This window comes from Hyaena hyaena, unplaced genomic scaffold (assembly GCF_003009895.1).
Source record: "Hyaena hyaena isolate Hyena2069 unplaced genomic scaffold, ASM300989v1 scaffold_32, whole genome shotgun sequence".
Taxonomy (NCBI): domain Eukaryota; kingdom Metazoa; phylum Chordata; class Mammalia; order Carnivora; family Hyaenidae; genus Hyaena; species Hyaena hyaena.
Window position 1 is genome coordinate 396,541 of NW_024080663.1, and position 22,097 is coordinate 418,637.

Here is a 22,097-nt window from a genome sequence, read left to right on the forward strand (position 1 = left end):
TATTAAATGTTATTGTTGACACAGCAAATACTTGTGCAAAAAGTTGTCTCATTATACGTGAGGTTTCAGTAACCTGATTAGTACCAGCCACAAATTAACAGACCAAATCTACATCCCTGACTTACTCCATTAAATAAGAAAGAAAAACACACTTCAGGTAGAAAAAAATACTCTAGTTCCATACTTTAATACTGAAATCAGCTATCATACATGTACATCAACTCTTGCATTTCATTGTCTTTACCTCAGGAGATCTTTAAAGTGAGATTAATTTGATGAGGCATTCTCAGCAAATCTATAACACTCTGTACTTCATCTACAAATTTAAGTCAGGTCCTTTAATAAGTTACTTCTTATTTACTGTTTTGTAGTATTTATGAAATGAATTAGTGCAATATATCATTGAGGTATTATTTAAAAGGCAAATACCCTATAGATATGGATTTGTCATCCCAATTCCTTGGCATTCAATAATATAAGTGTCTTTAGAGGCATCTTCTTCATCTTCTGATTTCTTCACAGAGAATTTAGCCTGAAACCAGAGAAGCATTTAGTTTATAAGCGTTGTAGTATATAAGAGAGACATAGAGCCCTTAAATCCAACTTAAATAGGCAAGCAGTTAATATCAAATTCATTTTATTGAAGATGCTAGAGGCATAAAGATCAAATGACTCATGAGAAATTCAATAGCCTAAATATAAAATATTTTGCTCCAGAAGCATGACTCTTGCTCAAAGGTAACATATACCTGTGGGGTCCCATCAGAATGTACAGCCTGGGCCCTGTTTCACACCCACTGAATCACAACCCCCACGATATCTGCAGGCTAGGCAAATATCATTAGTAAAATCTCAACTGTTAACTATAATGTACCTTTACTACCTACTTCCTGTATTTTTCCTAAAACATGGCACTGAAGCATTTATAATTCTCTGATCTGGTCAAGATCAAGTTTTTAAATTCCCTCAAATTTTTCTTGCCAATTTAATTCCCTAACTATGCTATTCAAAAAAATCTAGCTCGGAGAAGGAAAGTGGGGGGAGGCCCTTCATTTTATTGGTCTTAACATGGTATTTTTCACTTGTTAACTAATTGAAGTTGGGCTTTGAAATATTTGGTCTCTATCACCATATTCTGGAAACATGATTTTCTTTTAAAGCTACTGTGATCATTCTAATAAAACAATTAAAATCAAAACAGCTGAGTAGGTTGAATTTGTAGCAAATGGATTTCAAATATGCCTAAGACCTTAGGATTGTATGAAACACAATTTGAAAACCATCATTCTGGGGCCCTGCTTCCAGTTTCAGGATTATGTAACAGTATACTGATATACAGCAGACACTGAAAATTACTGTTGAATGAATAATCACTGAATTCTGACCTATATAGCCAACTACCTGTGTGATTATATATATGTACACATTATATTTCAAATTGTAAGCATTATGTAAATATGAAACACCGGAACACTCAAGGAAATCATTTCTAGCCTATATATAAACATACTGAAACTACAAAAATGTAAAGCTAGGAGTCTTAATGAACTATGCACCAGTCTCTGATATTACAGATGAATTACCTGCACTGAGGCACAGAAAGATAAAGCACCGTGCCCCAAGTCACGGAGATAGCACAGAGCAGAACAAGAAACCAGAGCACAGTTTGAATTCCAGTTCACAGCACTCTCTACTACGTATTCCCTTCAAATAACATGTCAGTGTCTACTCTGTGAAAAGGACTATAAAAAGTGAGGACTATATGAATGTAACTTATTACTCCCCGCCACCAAAGAGATCATAGTTTACAAAGAAAAAAATGACAATAGCTACAAATACAGTATACATGGAATAATAAAAAGTACTGTTAACTATCTCTTGACATCAAATATAATATGCCTTCAATTCCTATTAGCCTTTTCCTACAATTGAATCAAAATCTATCTACGCAGTCTAATAACAAGAAAAAAAGGTATATGTTATTAAAAATCATACAAATAAACTGTCGGGAGTAGAGCAACTCCCAACTTTGTGCTTGCTACCCTTCTATTACAGTTTTTTTTAATAGTGTGCATTACTTTAATAATTTTTAAAAATACTTAAGATCAGCACCTTCGTTTATAAAATTCTGAGTTATAAATTATAGATCACTTTATGAAGTTACATTATAAAGACTATAGCAAAATAGAATCATGCATTACTGAAAAAGGCAAGAAATGAAGCTATATGCAGGAAGTGTAAAACAAAAATGCAAAGAGAAACACTTTTAACAGGAAAATAACTAAATGTCAACAGTGGTTGTACTGGCAAAAGGGAATTATAGGCAGTTTTTCCCCCTTATTTTCCAAATTTTTTATAAGGAAATTATATTCGTTTCAGAGAAAAAATACAAATTAATCATTTTTTTAAAAATGAAGAATCCTGCAGAAAAGGTATAAATATGAGCTTATTCACTACTAACCCATTTCACTAAAAAATTGTAAATCTACTCTTAAAAATTCAGAGAACTGGTTTTAAAATTTCAGCAAATATTCTATTCTACAGCAGAATCAAAAGAAAATGAAACGTAAAATTTCATATAAATATTTAAGTTTACGGCCAACTAGGAATTCCTTATGATTTGATTTCATACTTCTCACAGAAGTATCTTTATACCATAAGGTGGCAGCACACATGGGCTTTGCTGTGTGCTTTCCTGGATCTGGTCAAAGCCCAGCTCTGCCACCAACAAACCATGTGGTCCTGAGCAGTTAATTTAATCCCTTTACCTCACTTTACTCACAGGCAAAATGGGAATAATAATAAACAGCAACCTAACATGGTTATGTAGAGTTGAGGTGCCTAGGTGGCTCAGTTGGTTGAGCATTCAACTCTTAATTTAGGCTAGGGTTATGATCTCATGGTTTGTGTGTTCAAGCCCTACATCGGGCTCTGTGCTGGTGGTGCAGAGGCTGATTGGGATTCTGTCTCCCTCTCTCTCTGCCCCTCCCCTGGTTGCACTTTCTCTCTCTCTCTCAAAATAAACGAACTTTAAAAAATAAAAAAATAAAATGGTTATGCAGAGTAAGATGATTCAGGGAAACTGCTGAGTCAGCCCAATGTCTGCCACACAAGAAGTACTAGGTGAGGGAAAACAATTATGACTGTCATTAAGTATTCTGTTTATTACAACCTGACCCAAAACTGGCTACGATAAAAATCAATTACTTTCTAATGGAATACTCACCTTTGCTAGTTGTTCAGCAAAATGTATAGCTGTTTGTGTATGGAGTGTAACTGGTCCTGTTTTTACTCTGGAAACTCCACAAGCTAATGCCATGAAAATGATCAGCTATTAAAAAAAGAACAAAGAAGAAAAATTTCACACATTTACTAATATTTGGAGTTAAAACTCTACTGTGTATCATATGAAAGTACTATTAGAAATCAAAATAGCTCAAAGAATTTCTACTTCTTTAGGTTTCTAGAAGTCTTAAGAAATGATAGAAAACCTGTGTCACCCACAGTCTGTGCTGTGGTAGAGAAATGCTTAGCAGTAGTTGTCAATATAGATTTTCTAAAATTAGTGCTTAAGAATAAAACAGAGTTAAAACTTAATATATCAGACCAACTGTTTCTACAAGATGGAATATATAATATGACAAACTTCTTCCATTGTCTAAAATCACATTTTTTTTTAAGTTTATGTATGAGAGAGAGAGAGAGAGAGTGAGTGAGCGCATGTACATGAGGGGAAGGGGAGGAAGAGAGGGAGAGAGAGAATCCCAAGCAGGCCCTGCTGCTGAAATCAAGAGTCAGACACTTAACCAACTGAGCCACCCAAGGGCCCCTAAAATTACATTTTAGTGGGTAAATAAATACACTAGTACAGAATTCCTGAGAGTACAGAGTGCACCATGGCAAGAAGGAAGAGACTAGAAATAAGGGAAACAAGAAACTCGTTAAAGAGTGGTTCCTGGGTGGCTCAGTTGGTTAAGCATTTGACCTTGGCTCGGGTCATGATTTCATGGTTCGTGAGTTTGAGCCCTGCATTGGGCTCTCTGCTGTCAGTGCAGAGGCCGCCTCAGATCCTCTCCCCTTCTCTCTGCCCCTGCTCTCTGTCTCTGTCTCTCTCTTTCTCAAAAATAAATAAATAAATAAATAAACATTTAAAAAACAAAAAGAAACTAGTTAAGGGGCCCCTGGTTGGCTCAGTTGGTGGAGCAAGAGACTCTTGATCTTGGGTTTTAAGTTTGAGCCGTACACTGAGTGTAGAGTTACTTAAAAAATAAAAAAAGGAAAGAAACCAGTTAAGAAACCCTAAAGAATACATTTCTAAATGCAGATTGATGGTTTGAGATTAAGGAGAAAAAAGTGAGGTAAAGAAAAAGAAAATCCATCAAGACAGGTGACCATAAAAAGATCTGACTTGCGAATATTCACCAGCATTTCTCCATATGAACAGACGTGTCCGGTGTAAGAGGTCTATCACACGTCCAAGGGGAGATGCTGACAGGCACAAGGGACAGAGTAAAGGAAAAGGCCTGAACTAGTTGCTATAAATTGGGAGTTGTCTGTGCACAGGTGAGACATAAGCTATGAGAATGGACAAAACAACTGAGGGAGTGAACACAGACGAAGAAGAGGCCTGGGCCGAAGCCTAGGGACTCTCCAAAACTGAGAGGTTGAGAAGATGAAAACCACAATAACGAACTACCAAAGAGACTAGAATACACGGCCAGGGAGATGGAAAGAAAATAGTGCTTCAGAAACCAAGGGAGCAAAGTATTTAGAGAAGGAAAAGAATGACCAAATGTAGCAAATGCTGTGGCCAAGTGAAGATGAAAACTGAAATTTGAGGAATATAAATTCCAGAAAAATACTTAAAAACTGGTTGAACTTGGGACACACCAATCAGCCTCTCAAAGTCAGTGATAAAACTTATATTCATCGGGGGCAACTGGCTGGCTCAGTTTGAGGAGCATGAGACACCTGACCTCAGGATCGAGTTCAAGCCCCACGTGGGTTGTAGTAGTAATTACGTAAATTTAAAAAAAAAAAGAAAAAGAAAAAACCCTCAAAAAAGAAATAAAATAAAATGTATATTCAATCTAATTATCAAATACTCAAATCTAATAGATTCAAAGGTTTTATCCTAAAATCATTATTACCTGATCTTGCAGATACTCATCCACAGCACCACCATGTCTAAGATTTGCTAACAGCATTTCGGCAGCTTCAATTCCAACCTTGTCTGCATTCACACCTACAACAGACACAATGTAAAAGAAAAACAAATTAATTACTAAGAGGCAAAGAGTTGAATTAGTATATCCCAGTTAGCACTGGGACAGCTTTTTTAAGGACTCTGAACTCACCCAACCAACTCACTCAAGATTTTTAAGTATATTTAATCTTCTGAGAGCTTAGCACATGCAAATAATTTTTATCTTTAGATGAACTCAGTGGAGCAAAAACCAGGCTGTATTTGGCCCTGTTTTAAAAGTATTAATTATGGGGGCGCCTGGGTGGCTCAGTTGGTTGAGTTGGTTAAGCTCAGTCAAGTGAATATGACTTTAGCTCAGGTTATGATCTTGCAGCTCATGAGTTCGAGCCCTGCATCAGGCTCTGTGCTGACAGCTCAGAGCCTGGAGCCTGATTTGATTCCGTATCTATCATCTATTCCCTCCTACCATTATAACTCTAAAAATAAGTACTTGCATTCTGAAACTGTGTTGTCCAAAGACAAGTTAAAAATAAAAGTAATCTAATATGACAAAGTAAGAAAAAAGTGTTGATGGAATATTAGCAATTTTTTCAGGGCTGGTCAGCAAAGTTAATTTTAAGTATTGCTAATAACAAAGTATGATTGCTTTACAACCTCAGTGCAATATATCTAAAACTATCACCTACCCTGGCAAACTAACTCTACCTCCTATGTCACAAGTTGAAATGTTTCTAGGTGTCCAAGCTAGAAATTTAGAAGGTCATTCTTCACATTGCCTTCCGAACTTCCCATATCCAACTGGTCACCAAATATCTACTTCCTCTCCTAATATCCTTGTATCAGTACTCACCTCTCTAACCCCAATGACTGTATCCCTTTGTAAAAGTCCTCATCATTTCTGACCTAAACAGCTATAATAGTCTTGTCTTCCTATCTCCAAAATGGTTTTCCTGTAATCATCTACACAGCTATCAGAATTACCTTTCCAAAGAGCTGATATTACATTCTTCCTTAAAATCTTTACGGATTCAGGGCACGTGGGTAGCTAAGTCAGTTAAGTGACTGACTCTTGGTTTGGTTTTGGCTCAGTTCATGATCTCATGGTTTGTGAGTTCAAGCCCCATGTCAGGCTCCGTGCTGACAGTGCAAAGACTACTTGAGATTCTCTCTTTCCCTCTCTCTCTGCCCGTCCCTGCTTGCTCTCACCTCTCTCTCTCTTCCCTCTCTCTAAATAAATAAATAAACTTTAAAAAATGTTTTTAAATCTAAATCTTTATGTTTTTATGATGAAACCCAAATTCCTTTATATGACCTGTCAACAAAGTCCTTCAAAATCTGGCCTCTGTCAACCTCTCTAACTTCATCTCCACTCCCCACTCCAGACCCTACACTCATCATACATAGTTGTAGTTGCCCAAACACAGAACAACACTCTTTTGTGTCAACACTGTCCTTTGTCCTTCCTCTTTGGCTCACTTTTTCATCTGGTTAATTTCTACTTATCTACAGAAACTAGTGGAAGATTACTGAATGGCAGAGGCCAGATTTGGGGTCAATCAGCCCCCAAAGGAATATTAGCTGTTCTTCTCCTGTGTTCCTATGATACCCTGGGAATACTATGGTCTGTCTCCTCCAACCGACTAAGCCAGGAAACAGGACAGTGGCTCACATGTCTGTGACCCTAGTAAACAGTACACGGAACATCTTAGTACCCAATGAACTCATATTCCACCCAATGTCTGCCAAGCACTTATTACTTACATGGACTCCCAGTCTCTGCTTTATATTTTGTATTATCTTTGTTTCTTCAAGTCTGCTGTAGATACAGTATGCAATAGCTCACTATCCACATTGATTCTTTACAGTCCCTAACAAGTAATTAGTGTACTCTAAATACATATTTTTTATCACTACTTCTCAAACTTCATTATACATCAGAAATATGCTGTGAGCTTCTTAAGACAGATCCTTGGGCCCAACTTCCAGAGATTCTAATTTGATAGGTATGGAATAAGTCTCAAAATGTGTTTTTCTAACAAAATGTCAGATCATGCGGATATGTTACCTGTCCACCAACCATAGTTTAAACAGCACAGTTTTAAATAGAATTCACTTAAGTCAGGCCAACTGGAGATGTTAATTTTATTTACTCTATAGTGTTGTTAAGATTTGACACCCAACGAGTATCTACATCTACCAAATGAGAAATGAGGAGACTAAGATTATCTGAAATTTCTTGTACTCAGCAATAATAATGCGGCAAAACAGCACAGCAAGGGTAAGCATCTTGGAAAGATCTACAAAGTAGGAATAAAGCTATCAACTACCACACAAACATCAAGAAGTTCAACTAGGAATCGCCTTGATGACAAAAGTAACTTCAAATATTAACAATCAGATGTATACATGTCTGTCTTCTTCCAAATATGCTAAATCTTAACTACATTTCCCTTTCACAAAAATATTGTTTTTTGAAATCACTAATATAATAACTGATGCAGGGAAGAATCATCAATGGACACTAAAACCACTGGATGAAAGCTGTATAGGAATAAGACAATCAGATGGTACCAAAGTATTCTTCCAGATGACTTACTACCTAAAAAAAAGGGAAAGAATTTATAGCAGACATACCTGGAGGACACTACATAACTAAATGATCACAGTCACCTTTACCAAGAAAGGACAAACTGACATTCTCACTAACTCTGTTGTGATACAATGAAATGTACACAGCCACCTATGCAATATTCCTGCTAAAAATGTTTCACCTAAAAATATCTAATCATGAGACAATCAGACAAATCCAGATTGTGGGAACTCCTATGAGAAAATGGCCTGGACTTTTCAAAATGTCAGTATCATGAAAGGGGGGAAAAAAAAACCAGTGAAACTTTCTGCAGCAGCAAAGAAACTAAACAGAAATGATGACCAATTTCTGGGAGTGCTCAAAAAAGAAAATCCCCCATTGCTCTAAAAAATATTTTGGAGGTAAGTGGTTATGTTAAATATAACAGACAAATTCTTTGGGTGTAAAAATGGTATTGTGACTATATAGGTATTGTTCTTTGGATATCCATGCTGCAGTATTCAGGGGTGAGATATGCTATCTCCAACTTATGTATCTGAATAGTTCAGAAACACACACAACTTGGAGCTAATAGTTCACTGCAGGTAAATCTAGGAGAACAATGTTCATTAATCATTCAACTTTCTTGTAAGTTTGAAAATTTTCAAAGAATAAAGTTAGGAGAAATACTGAAAGTTTAACTGACTCCAAAACAGAACTAGTTAATCATGTTCTTTCAAACTTGTCATCTTATATGCTATAATGGTCTAATCCTGACAGGTAATTAAAAAATTTTACACTAGCACTGGGTTCTGTGGACTTCATTTATCTGTACCTCGTTTACCAAGCGATGATCCAGCAAACAAACAGCCAGTAGATGTCTCAGCAATAATGCTAAATAGGGGGGAGAAAAAAAAGGATTACTATCTATGTAATAAATATTCTAAAATCACATGCAAATACAACCAGGGGAATAGTGGTTATTAAATATGTAACATTAGAGCTACTTAGCAAACTGCAAAAGTGAAATTCTTCATACAAAGAGGATGATTAGCACTCTCCATCTTCATCAGGGCATCAGTACCTGTCAGCTCTTCTGACACGAAGTCACACTAGATTCTAATCCATTCACAGGTAAGGAGTGGCTCTCCTGGAGGTTGTCATTCACATTAAATGATACCATTAGCTATGCACTATAAAGTGTTTTATTATTATCATAAAGTGAAAAGTTCTTCCTATGTATTTGAATATAAGTGACCAACTTAATACAGACTGCTATATGCTTAGGATGTTATATATCAACCTCATAGTAACCACCTAGAACTTTGATACACAGAAAATAAGGAGAAAAAACCACTACCAAAATTGATCAATTACAAAGGAAGCAAGAGAAGAAGGAATAGAGAACAACTACAAAAACAACCAGAAAACAAATAACAAAATGGCAATAATTACATATCTATCAATAATTACAGTAGCCAATAGCAACTCAAGTGTCCATCAATAGATGAATGGAAAAAGAAGATGTGGTATATACAATGGAATATTACTCAACCTTAAAAAGGAATGAGATCTTGCCATTTGCAACAACATGGACAGACATAGAGGGTATTACACTAACTGAAATAAGTCAGACAGAGAAAGACGAGTACCACATGATTTCACTTACATGTGGAATCTAAAAAACAAAGCCAACAAAAAGCACAAAAGACCCATAAATACAGAGGACAAATGGACAGTTGCTAGGGGGATGGGCAAAATGGGTGAAGAGGAGTGGGAGATACAGGTTTCCTATTACAGAATGGATGAAAGCCACAGCAAAGGGAATACGGTCAGTGGTACCGTAATAGCATTATAAGGAGACAGACAGAAGCTACACTTGAGGTGAGCAAAACAGAACACATTGTCAAATCACTATGCTGTACACCTGAAGCTAATGTAACAAACACTGGGTCAACTATACTTCATTAAAAAAAAACCTTTTTACAGAAATTTTTGGTTCTGTTTTAGTTTTTAGATAGTATTATCAAATGTGGAATGTTTATACATTCAAACCCTTTAGTAGAAATTCTGAAAAAGAGACTTTCTATTCACAAGAGATACTCTTATACCTCAAAAACTCAATTAAAGCTTAAATTGGGGGTACCTGGATGGCTCAGTCAGTGAAGCATGCGACTTTGATCTCAAGAGTTGTGAGTTCAAACCTTCAATTCAGTGTAGAGATTACTTAACAATGAAATCTTCAGGGGCACCTGAGTGGCTCAGTTAGTTAAATGTCCAACTCTTGATTTCAACTTAGGCCATGATCTCACAGTTTGTGAGACGGAGCCCTGTGGTGGGCTCTGCACTAATGGCACAGAGCCTGCTTGGGATTCTCTCTCCCTTTCTCTGTCCCTTCCCCACTTGCACTGGCACATGTGTGAACACTCTCCCTCTCAAAATAAATTAATGAAAAAAGTAACTTTAAAAAAAAGCATTTTTATATTTAAATCCACAACTCATAATTAAATAACATAATTCTTTTCTAAATGGACCTTTGCCATATCTACTATGTACATATGTATGGACTTATATTTGAGGCACAGAAAAACAACTGGAAATATTTCTCTCAGGATCAGCTTCAAAGGCTAACTTCTGATTAGCTTAAACATTTAAGTTCTCTTAAATGTTAAGAGCAAAAGGGCTCTTACAATGTAATAAAAGGCAAACCATCCTCAGAAAAAAAAATTCAGAATAAAATAGTCAACTTAATTCATTCCTACTGGTTTGGGTTGGAATGTCCTTAAAAATGTGCCTTTTTAAAACTGTAAAACTTAAACCAAAAAACTACAAATCTTTAATTTAAACAGGATAATTATTTCAGAGCTTTCAATCAGTATCCAGGAAAAAGTATATTGTCTTACATTATTCCGTTTCCATTGCCAAAGGCTTGGTCTTTAGGTTCTTGAACAGGCTGGATGTTAACATACAGATCCCTAATCTCCTTTCTGATGCATCTTACAGCTGCCGCCGCCATGTCTTTTGCCACCTAGCTTGGCAGGACAGAAAAAGAGAATAAAATAATGATTATTTTGACAATTGTTTTCAAGCTTTCAAAGACACGTACAATAATTAATATCTCTTACATGCATTAAAAAAACTTGATTTTCAAGTGTAGCACAGAAGTTTAGGGAAAAGTTTTTTTTTTAATTTTTTAATGTTTTATTTATTTCTGAGAGACAGAGAGACAACGTGAGCAGGGGAAGGTCAGAGAGAGGGAGACACAGAATCTGAAACAGGCTCCAGGCTCTGAGCTAGCTGCCAGCACAAAGCCCGACGTGGGGCTCAAACCCACAAACCATGAGATTGTGACCCGAGCTGAAGGTGGACGCTCAACCAACTGAGCCACCCAGGCGCCCCAGGAAAGTTTTAATTAAATTTACTAAAAAATTAAGTGCTTTGGGGCACCTGGGTGGCTTAGTCGGTTGGCCATCTGACTTCAACTCAGGTCATGATCTTGTGGTTTGTGACTTCAAGCCCCACATCAAGCTTGCTGCTGTCAGCAAAGAGCCCACTTTAGACCCTCTGTCTCTCTCTCTCTGCTCCGTCCTTGCTCACATGCTCTCTCTCTCAAAAATAAATAAAACATTTTCAAAAAATTAAGTGCTTTTGGGGTGCCTGGCTGGTTCAGCTGGTAGAGCACGCAACTCTTGATCTCAGGGTTTTAAATTTTACTCCCACACTGAGTGTAGAGATACTTAAAAAGAAAAACATTAAGTACTTTCAAAAATTTCAAAATTTAGATGACATAATACTTACCAAGACCCACGTACACTTCTAGACAACTTACTTTAAATGGCAAAACACCAGCAACAAAAGCTCTTCCATATATCTTAGTCACAGAGCCACGGTCAGTTAAATTTATTGGGTTCAACTGTTTAACAGGTGACATTCGGACAATCACTTCACCACCCCCTTTTGGGTAGTAGCCCCTACAAAAAAGTATGACAAATACTCACATAAAGTGATTGTAGGACAAAAATACAGCTCAACATTTACAGTAAAATAACACATGAATTAGATCCAAATATGTAATTCATCTTTGAAATTTCCAAACAGCATTTTAGATCTGTGCTATCCAATATGGTAGCCACAAACTATATGTGACTATTTAAATTTAAATTAAATCTAAAACTCAGCTCCCCAGTCGCAATAGCCACATTTCAAGTGCTCAGCAGTCTTATGTGGCTTGTGGCTACCATACTGGACAGACAGGGAACATGCCTGTCAATGAAGAGAAAGTTCTTTCTGACAGTGCTGTTTTAAAACATAAATTCCTTGATGGCAGGACTTTGTCTATTTTGTTCCTGCTATACTCCTGCCTAAAACAATGTCTGGTAAGTAGGAGGTACTCAGTAAAATACGATGAATATTAAGTAGTTAAACACAAACAAAATTTTAACTCAAATATTTAGTGTCACTTATTTTATAGAAGATGATGGGAACATACAGATGACAGTAACTGCTCCTATCTACCTGAATCCCATCTGGTTGAGAGATGGCTCTACAAACAACTTACTGGAACACAAGTCAGGCTGTAAAAAAGACTACAAGGGAGGTGCAAATATGAATTCCAACTGAGACACACTCATGGACAATTCCCACAAGAAATTACAAGTTACATTTTGAAAAAATATAGGATTTCCAGTTTTTAGGAGAGCAGAGAAGGAAAAATATGAACAAAGACATGAAAGCCCCAAGGCACAAAGTAAGTTTAAAGAACAGTAAGCAATCATATGTTAGAATACATGGAGGACAGGGGCACCTGGGTGGCTTAGTTGATTGAGTGTCCAACTCTTGATTTCAGTTCAGGTCATACTCCCAGGGTCATGGGATCAAGCCCTGAGTCAGGCTCTGTGCTGAGCATGGAGCCTGCTTAAGATTTTCTCTCTCTTTCCGGGGCGTCTGGGTGGCTTAGTCGGTTGAGCGTCCGACTTTCGCTTAGGTCATGATCTCACGGATCGTGGGTTCGCGCCCCGTGTCGGGCTCTGTGCTGCCAGCTCAGAGCCTGGAGCCTGTTTCAGTCTGTGACTCCCTCCCTCTCTGACCCCCCACCCTGCTCACGCTGTCTCTCTCTCTCTCTCTCCTAGAAATAAATAAAACATTTAAAAGAGAAAAAAAAAGATTTTCTCTCTCTTTCCTTCTGCCCCTGCCCCCCAACTCCCACTCATGCTCACTCTCTCTCAAAAAAAGAAAGAACACATGGAGAAGGGGGAATGAAGTTAGAAAGGTAAACTGCAACAGGATTGCAACACACTTAAATGCCACACCAGGAAATCTGACCTTGTTATTATGTGGCAGAAGGGAAGCCTTGAAGGGAAATAACCTGAATGCCCAATGTGCTTCCTAGGAAAATAATTCTGACTGCACTGTGGAAAAGAATCCCTTTTATGACTGTGCAGTGTCTAGTACAGTTGTCTGCACACAGAAAGTATTCAATCTGTGCTGAGCATGGACACTAGATATAAAGGTCCCTCAGTGTAGCATTTCCCTTGAAAATATGTCTCCCAAGAAACAAGCAAACACTATACAGATGCTTTCAAGTTCCCATGCCTATGCTGCTTACTGTTTTTAAGCCACAAAACATAATTATTTCCTACAAGAAGTAGTGGGCTCCAGAATAATTCTCTATAGTTTAACTTTCCCACTATTTTTTTGGCACAAATGGTGGGTCAAGGGGCTAACAAATAAGTAACTTACCTCATTTTAATATCACAATTAAATTGGAAACCAAATTTTTCCACAATTGGCTTAAAAACCTGAAAAATAAGTTTATTGTGACATTAACCACAAATGTTCACTGATTCAACAAGTATATTCACTAAACAAAAGTGCTCTGCACTGAGCTGACAAGAAGGTACTACAGGTAAACACTGATATAAAAATGTGCATACTAATTCTGTTTCTCAAATAAAATACTGACATGTAAACTAACCTTAAAAGTTTAACTTTTAGTTAATCAGCGTTGTGCAAGTCTATCAAATGAAAAAAATATCAGAACTCACAATCCTCGATCCCAGTGGTTATTTTACTCCACAGGAGAGTATTTCCTAACCCTTCACGATATAACACATAAGAAATTAGGGGATAGTGGTGAACAGCATTCCATTCTGCCTTCTCATTATACATTGAAATCTCACTGCATATTAATGTTTTATCTTCATTTTTTTCTTTTAACATTACAAACAAAAGCATTTTCCTGACATCATAAAATTATTCCTAAATAGTATTTGAATAATTGTATGGCATTCTAGCATAATTTACTGAACCATTCCCTAAGTGCTCATTATTACATAATTATGTGTACATTATATAACGATTATTACAGTATATAATGCTCTGTTCAAATATCTTTAACATTTATCTTTGGCCTCATTCTGTAACATTTAATTAGGGTCATTTCCTTGAAGTGGAATTATTAGGTGAAGAGATAGTAACTTTCATTATACACCCTTATCAAACTGAATTTTAAAAGATTATACCATCTAGTAAAATGGCAAAAAAATTAAATTCCATATCAAGTGCTGGGGAGATGCAGCAGAGCTGAAACTCTTATACAGGGCTGGTGAAAATGCAAAACCACGCAGCCACTTTGGACACCAACACAATCTAGCAATCTGTCATAAAATCACATCTATACTTACTATTACCAGCAATGCCTCTCCTTGGTAATCACCCAAAAGAAATGAAAACTTACGTTCACATAAAAAAACCTGTATGTAAATGCTTACACAGACTGTATTCATATTGCCAGAAACCAGAAACATCCCAAAAGTCCTTCAACAGATGACTGGATGAAGAAACTGGGACATCCATATAACAGAATACTACTTCTCTCTTATTGCCAAAACAAGTGACATGGACAAATCTCAAACATATTATGGTAAATGGGGAGAAAGACAGGCTCAAAAGGCTACATACGGTATTATTCCTATATATGGTATTCTGAAAAAAAGGCAAAACTATGACAGAATAGATGAGCAGGTGCCAAGGGCTGGGGCACAGGACTGATTACAAAGGGGTATGAGGTAATTTCTTACAGTAATTCTGTATCTTGACTATGGTGGCTGGTTCACAACCATGGGTCAAAAATCACAGAACTGTATGCTAAAAAGGTATATTTTACTATAATTATACCTCGATAAACCTGGAGGAAAAAAAGAGGACACCGCTTCTTCTCCTACTAAGAGAGTCAACACTGAGTTTCATCATTCTGAAAATTTATAGTCAAAATGATATTTTTTTTACAAATAGTTTATTGTCAAATTAGTTTCCACATAACACCCAGTGCTCATCCCCACAAGTGCCCTCCTCCATGCCCAGCCCCCCTCCCCCCCCCACATCCGACAGTCCTCAGTTTGTCTCTCAGCATTCAAGAGTCTCTCATGGTTTGCCTCTCTCCCTTTCCCCCACCATTTCCCCCCTTCTTCTCCCCCTGGTTCCTCAGTTACGTTCCTCCTAGTCCTCCTATACGTGCAAACATATGGTATTTGTCCTTCTCTGCCTGACTTATTTCACTCAGCATCACACCCTCAAGGTCCATCCATGTTGCTACACATGGCCAGATTTCATTGTTTCTCATTGCCATGTAGTATTCCATCGTATAGATAAACCACATCTTCTTGATCCATTCATCTGTTGATGGACACTTAGGCTCTTTCCATGTTTTAGCTATTGTGGAGAGTGCTGCTATGAACACTGGGGTACATGTGCTCCTATGCCTCAGCACTCCTGTATCCCTTGGGTAACTTCCTAGCAGTGCTATTGCTGGGTCATAGGGGACTTCTATTGTTAGTTTCCTTAGGAACCTTCACACTGTTTTCCAGAGGGGCTGTACCAGTTTACATTCCCACCAACAGTGGAGGAGGGTGCCTGTTTCTCCACATCCTCGCAGGATCTAGAGTTCCCTGATTTGCTCAAAATGATATTTAATTTTAAAAAATTTTATCTTATTGAGGTAAGAACACTTAACATGGGATCTACCTCTTAACAAACTTTTAAGTGTAGCATATATTATTGCTGACTACAGGTAAATGTTGTACAGATCTCTAGAGCTTATTCATCTTGCTTAACTGAAATTGTATGTCTGTTGACTAGGAACTCCTCATTGCCTTCCTCCTATACCCCATTCCACTATTTGATTCTATGAATTTGATTATTTTAGATACCTTATACTAGTGCAATCATGCCACTATTTGTCTTCATGTGACTGGTTATTTCACTTATCATCACGTCCTCAAGGTTCATTCATGCTGTCACATATTCTAGAATATCTTTTTCAAAGCTGAATAGTATTCCACTGTATGTATAAGCCACATTTTATTTATCTATTCATCCATCAACAGACATTTAGGTTGTTTTCTCATCTTAGCTGTTATGAATAGTGCTGCAATGAACATGGGAATGCTAATATCTCTTCAAGTTCCTCATTTTTGTCCTTTTGGATAAATACTCAAAAGTGGGATTTCTGGATTATATGGTAGTTTTGTTTTTAATTTTTTTGAAGAACTTCCACACTGTCTTCCATAATGTCTGCACCATTTTGCATTCCAACTAATAGTGTAAGGGTTCCAATTTCTCAATATCCTCCTCAATTCTTGTCAAACACATGTTTAGTTTCTGTTTTGAGGTTTTTCTTCCGAAACATAATCCTTATATTTATAAAATGATTGATTTATATAATAAGAATATAATTCATGCAACAATTACACTTGAGGTTTTAAAAGAATTCACTAGGAACACTGTTCCAAGATATAACATAAAATCTAAAATAAACATAATCAATCCCTTCCTTACCTTCTCCCACAACAGAACTAGACACCACGCAGAAATAAACAGGTATACACACACACCACTCAGGATATATTTAGAGAATGGAGATTCAGAAGAATACATTAGATCATCTTCAGTTCACCGACAACAACGAAAGGCCTTACCATGGCTGTGTAATCAATCTGTGGTGCCATTTCAGCATTAGTTCCACCTTTTAAACGAAGTTCTGACGGAGAAGCAGCAAAGAGAACACAGGGCATTGAGACCTGCATCAAGAGGCACACACTCCTAAGGAGAAGGCAAACAGGCTTAGCTGCATTTTCTTTTGAAAGTCTTACAAACATGGTATTACTGAGGCACAGGCACATCACCAAGACACACTGCAGGCAACTGGGAAGGCAGGCATATACCCCAAGTCTAAAGTTAATAAACACCCCTTAAAAGAAAAAAAAAAAAAGAAGAAGAAGCAGGGTGTGCCTGGCTGGCTCAGTTAGTAGAGCATGCAACTCTTGATCTTGGGGTCATAAGTTCAAGCCCCAGGCTGGGCGCAGAACTTACTTTAAAAAAAAAAAATTACCCCAGGAACTGAACAATAAAACCCTGAATTTTAAAGAAAGACACTATTTCATAGAAGGAACTGTTCTTTTTTTTTTTTTTAATATTTTTTTATTTATTTCTAGGAGAGAGAGAGACAGCGTGAGCAGGGGAAGGTCAGAGAGAGAGGGAATGACAGACTGAAACAGGCTCCAGGCTCCGAGCTGGCAGTCAGCACAGAGCCCGACGCGGGGCTCGAACCCGCGAACCGCGAGATCATGACCTAAGCGAAAGTCGGACGCTTAACCGACTAAGCCACCCAGGCGCCCCGAGAAGGAACTGTTCTTAAATGATCAGCAAATCTGGGTTTGAATTAAACATTAATTTACAAAGCAAAAAAAGATTTTTTTTAAATGACCCCATTTTTATAACATTTTTATAAAAGGATTCTTGAAAGTGTAATTTATGAAAATGCATTTAATACAGTCAAAGTCTAAAAATACACCATAGGAAATAGGGTCAATTAAACTGTAATAACGTTCATACAGTGACAGATAATTACACACACAAAAGTCAAGGCCTAGAAATACTTAAATAATTTTATCTAATCTCTACCATGCACAAGGCATTGTTCCAAATATCAAGTTAAGATGTTAAGATATAGATCCTACCATCATGGAGTTTATGATATGATAGAATAATATTTCACAAAGACTGACAGCTGAATATTTTACATGGAAATAAGTTTAAAGAAAATAATCTTTCTGTAACTCACCTCTGTTTGCTCATTTTAGTAAAATAATGTAAGAAATCATGAGAAATAATTATAGAATATGAAGTATTTTATAAAATGAAACACTTGGTCAGATTTTCTAAAGGAGCTGTCACATTCATACACAGCATAGATTAGATACAGATGTAGCGTAGATTAGACATAGCCTCTGATACCAAAAGATATCACTTAAATTTCTTATGGTAAGAAGAAATAAACAGTTTCTATCACTGACAGTGCATATCACTAATTTAATATAGATTTACTGACTGTATAATGCGGTAGATATTATAAGAGAAAACGGGCACAATATAATCCCTGTTCTCAAGGAGTTAAGCCTAGGAGCAAGTGAAAAAACTTGGAAATGTTTAGTTTACAGTAAACCATAAGGTTAAAACTACTAAACTTCTCAGTGTTTATTCCCTTTGAAGGATGCAACATTTAAAGTTTCTCCCTACTCCTCTGATAAAATCAGATTCTAAGAATAGCAAAGAAAACCTTACTTTTAGGAATAAGAAATAGCAAAAACAATGGTAGACACTTGAGAAAACACATGGTACTGTAATCACAGTTAAGGATAAAAATGTTAGAAAGTGAAGAAGTAAGATATGTTTTCTTGCTAGGAAAAAGCTTGTTTTAGTCTCCTAAATGGAGCTGGATTTGCAACTTTAAACTGATGTCCCTCCCATACAGTCTAGTGGATTAGAAGTCAGAAGGCCTACATTCTAATTCTAGTTCTGTCTCTGACTTCAAGACCTTGGGTACATCACTTAACACCAGAGGGTCTTTATTCTCTCATTCATTATGTGGAGGAAGGATTGGAAATAGATGGTTTCTATTTTCTATAGAAAATTCTAGATATGATAACAGCTGTAATTAATAAGCAATTAGATACCCAAAACTCCATAATGTCTAACCCTGAAAGGTTTCTGTTTTCTGCATTAAAAAAGTGAGGAAACAAAAGCTCAAAGATGTTAAGCAACTTGTCTAGTAAGTGGTAGTACCCACTCTTGAATCCAGGTCTAACTGCAAAGCCCATATGTAAATGGAATATAAGTGACACATACCCCGCTGTCTTGGTATCTGCTGTGTGGATTCCACCTTTAATCTTCTCCGGTGTAAACACTATTTCTGTTGAGCCGATTTCTGCCCCCTCCAGTTGCCCATCACACAAATCTCGAACCATTTCCAGTCCAGATAAATGTTGAGGCCTTCAACATTCAGGTCATAAAACTGCATCAAAATGTGTGCATTCAGACTGCCTATATCCCCACATTTTATGACCCACTTATCAAACTGCAATGGCAAGAAAAAAGCAAGGTCTAACCACAACAAGTGCCATATCTTCAGGGCCAGAACTTCTTTGGGTTTTTATGTACCTAGACTGCCTGCCAGTAGGCAGTTTTCAAGGGCTCCTTCCAGACCACTTATTTTAGCTAAAAACACATAGGCTGATAATTGCTGCAACTGAGAAGTATCCAAAGAGGAAAACTGATAAAACGAAGTGCCACCAATTTCACTTGCATGTCACTGAATAATCTATGGCACCTGTTATGGGTTGAATTCTTCTGTTGAAGCCCTAACTCTTAGTGCCTCAGAATGTGACTGTAGTTGAAATCACGGGCTTTAAAGATATGATTATGGGGGCACCTGGGTGGCTCAGATGGTTAAGTGTCCGACTTCAGCTCAGGCCATGATCTCAGTCCGTGCGTTCGAGCTCCGCGTCAGGCTCTGTGCTGACAACTCAGAGCATGGAGCCTGCTTCGGATTCTGTCTCCCTCTCTCTCTGCCCCTCCCCTGCTTACTCTCTGTCTCTCTCTCTCAAAAAGAACATTAATAAATAAATAAATAAATATAAAATAAAGAGATGATTATGTTAAAGAGAGACAATTAGAGGGCTCCTGGCTGGCTCAGTTAGTATAGTATGCAACTCTTGATCTCAGGGTTGTAAGTTTGAGCCCCATGATGGGTACGGGGATTACTTAAAAATCTTTAAAAAATTAAAAAGAGGCATTTAGGGTAGGTCCTAATCTATTCTCTGTGGTATCTTTATAAAAAGAGGAGGGGGGCATCGGGGTGGCTCAGTCATTTGGGCGTCCAACTTCAGCTCAGGTCATGATCTTGCAGTTCACGAGTTCAAGCCCCGTGTAAAGCTCTGTGCTGACAGCTCAGAGCCTGGAGCCTGCTTCAGATTCTGTGTCTCCCTCTCTCTCTGCCCCTCCCCTGATCATGCTCTGTCTCTCTTTCTCAGAAATAAACATTTTTTAAAATTGTTACAAAGAGAGATTAGGACATACAAAGACAGCAGGGGTACACATGCCCATAGGACGACCACATGAAGAGGCAGTGAGAGAAGCCATCTCCAAACCAAGGAGAGAGACCTGAAAAGAATCTTCCCAGAAACCAGGAAACCACCCCGTCACCACCTTGATCTTGGGCCTGCAGGCTCCAGAACCGTGAGAAAACGAATTTCTGTTGTTTAGGCCACCCAGTGTGTGGTATTTTGTCACGGCAGCTCTACTGGCAAACGAATGAAGTACCTACCACAGCCTTAATGAACTGCATTTCCCTACTGGTGAAATTCATTGCTGCAAACGACTGCTGTGACTAAGGCAATTAATGTTTACATATATCAATAATTGCCTTTTACTACTTTCAAAACGGGATGTGGATAAAATAAAACACTAAGAGATTGCTGATCTATTACAATGCCCATAGGAATCAGTTTGGCTTCAACGTGGGTCCCCTTCTAGCAGGAGCATATACCTGAAATTTAGCTAGTGGCACGCCTAGCTTCCCAGACAAGAAACAAGGTCAAGTGTCAAGGTTTTTCCCTGTCCACAACTGATAATCCTGGTCATACTCATAGCTTCTTAGAGGTCTGAAGGAAAGCTAGAATAACACATCTCAGGGCCCTTTCCTGAGCAATGATTCTAAAATATGCAGCAGCAGAGAATACACCGGTTAAAAAGCGGGGTTTCCTCTGCCCAGCGCAGGTTATTCTGCCCTGATCCATCTTGCCAGCTGCTGCAAGCTGTCCGGGTACTTGGAATGCCGATGACGCGGGAAAAACATTCTGAAAGATAACTCATCAGGAAAAGAGAGAACTCTAGCCATCTAGAGAAAACATGGGCCTATTTTCTCAACTTGCCCCTTAAGGCTTTCCAGATTGCACCGCCCTGGTTATGGCCAGCCGTCCGGGCCAGAGCATGCTCCCTGGGGCCCGGCTTTCACATTCCTCAACCTCAGGGCAGGGACCTTCCAAGCATCACCACCCGGGCCCCCGATTCCCCAGCCCCAAAGCCGGTCCCCCGGCCAGGCACGCCCTCACCCGCATCCCCCACCCCGCGGCCGCGCCCCCCAGCGCCCGGATTTACCTGAGGCCTGGCGTGCTGCGGCCGGCTCGGATCTTCTGCACCCGCAAGGGGAGGCCCAGAAGACAGCTTAGGGCTGTAGAGACCCTCAGGATCTGGCCGCCCTGCCAAGGGTGCGGGTGGGAGGGGAGAGAGATAACATCAGACAGGAACACTCTCCTTCCCGGCCTGGGCTGCAGCGCCACCGGCCTGGCAGCCGGCCCCGTACTCACCCCTTCCATGATCCCGCCGTCCACCTCCACCCGCTGCCCGGCCATTGGGGGCGTCCTGGGGCCCGGCCCGCAGCGACAAAGCCTCCGCCGCAGCGGGAGAAAGAAGAGACGCTCGCTCCGGCCTCGCAGCCCCGAAACCCTGGTCTCCGCTGGGGGCCGCGGCGTCTGGCGGAAGCGTGGAAGCAGCGCCTGCTCCGGAAAACCGGATGCAGCAGAAACGAACCCTGGCACCCGGCGCCCAGAACCCGGGATCTCCGGGTCCAGCGGCAGTGCGCATGTGCGCCACGCGGTCCTTAAAAGAGGCGGTGCCAAGAAAACTCCGTCAAATCCGACGCTCTCCGAAGAAGGGCTGGCGGCCTGGGAGGCACCCTGGGGCGCGGCAGGAAATATGCGGGTTGAAGACTGGAGTCCCGAATACCGCAAAACATGCAGATTGAAGAAAGCCTACGTTTCAACTCAAACTGGATTCTTAAGTTGTCTCTCAGCCTTCTGCAAACATCTGTGTTTACCTCCGTTTTCTCGAGGCTCCTGATGTATCCAGGGCTGGAGACATTTAGAGCGGAAGATGTAAGAAAGGTCTGGACCCTGCATTGCAGGGTCCTTCTCTCTGCCCGGGTTT

General features: G+C 38.9%; 1 protein-coding gene across 2 annotated transcripts; it reads right to left on the minus strand.

Moving 5' to 3' along the window:
* Positions 1–158: 158 nt before the first annotated feature.
* On the minus strand, positions 159–21,747 carry RTCA (RNA 3'-terminal phosphate cyclase). Of its 2 annotated transcripts, XM_039228480.1 has the most exons (11): positions 21,479–21,747; positions 21,270–21,370; positions 18,960–19,103; positions 16,751–16,874; positions 13,515–13,573; positions 11,605–11,746; positions 10,679–10,803; positions 8,611–8,669; positions 5,151–5,245; positions 3,227–3,331; positions 159–532 (listed from the first exon to the last, which is right to left on the minus strand). In XM_039228480.1, exons 1-11 carry the CDS (start codon positions 21,521–21,523, stop codon positions 431–433), a joined length of 1,101 nt encoding a protein of 366 aa, XP_039084411.1. In that variant the 5' UTR covers positions 21,524–21,747; the 3' UTR covers positions 159–430. The 2 variants fall into 2 exon arrangements, with proteins under 2 accessions (XP_039084411.1, XP_039084412.1); XM_039228481.1 differs by lacking the exon at positions 18,960–19,103.
* Between the last annotated feature and the right edge of the window lie 350 nt (positions 21,748–22,097).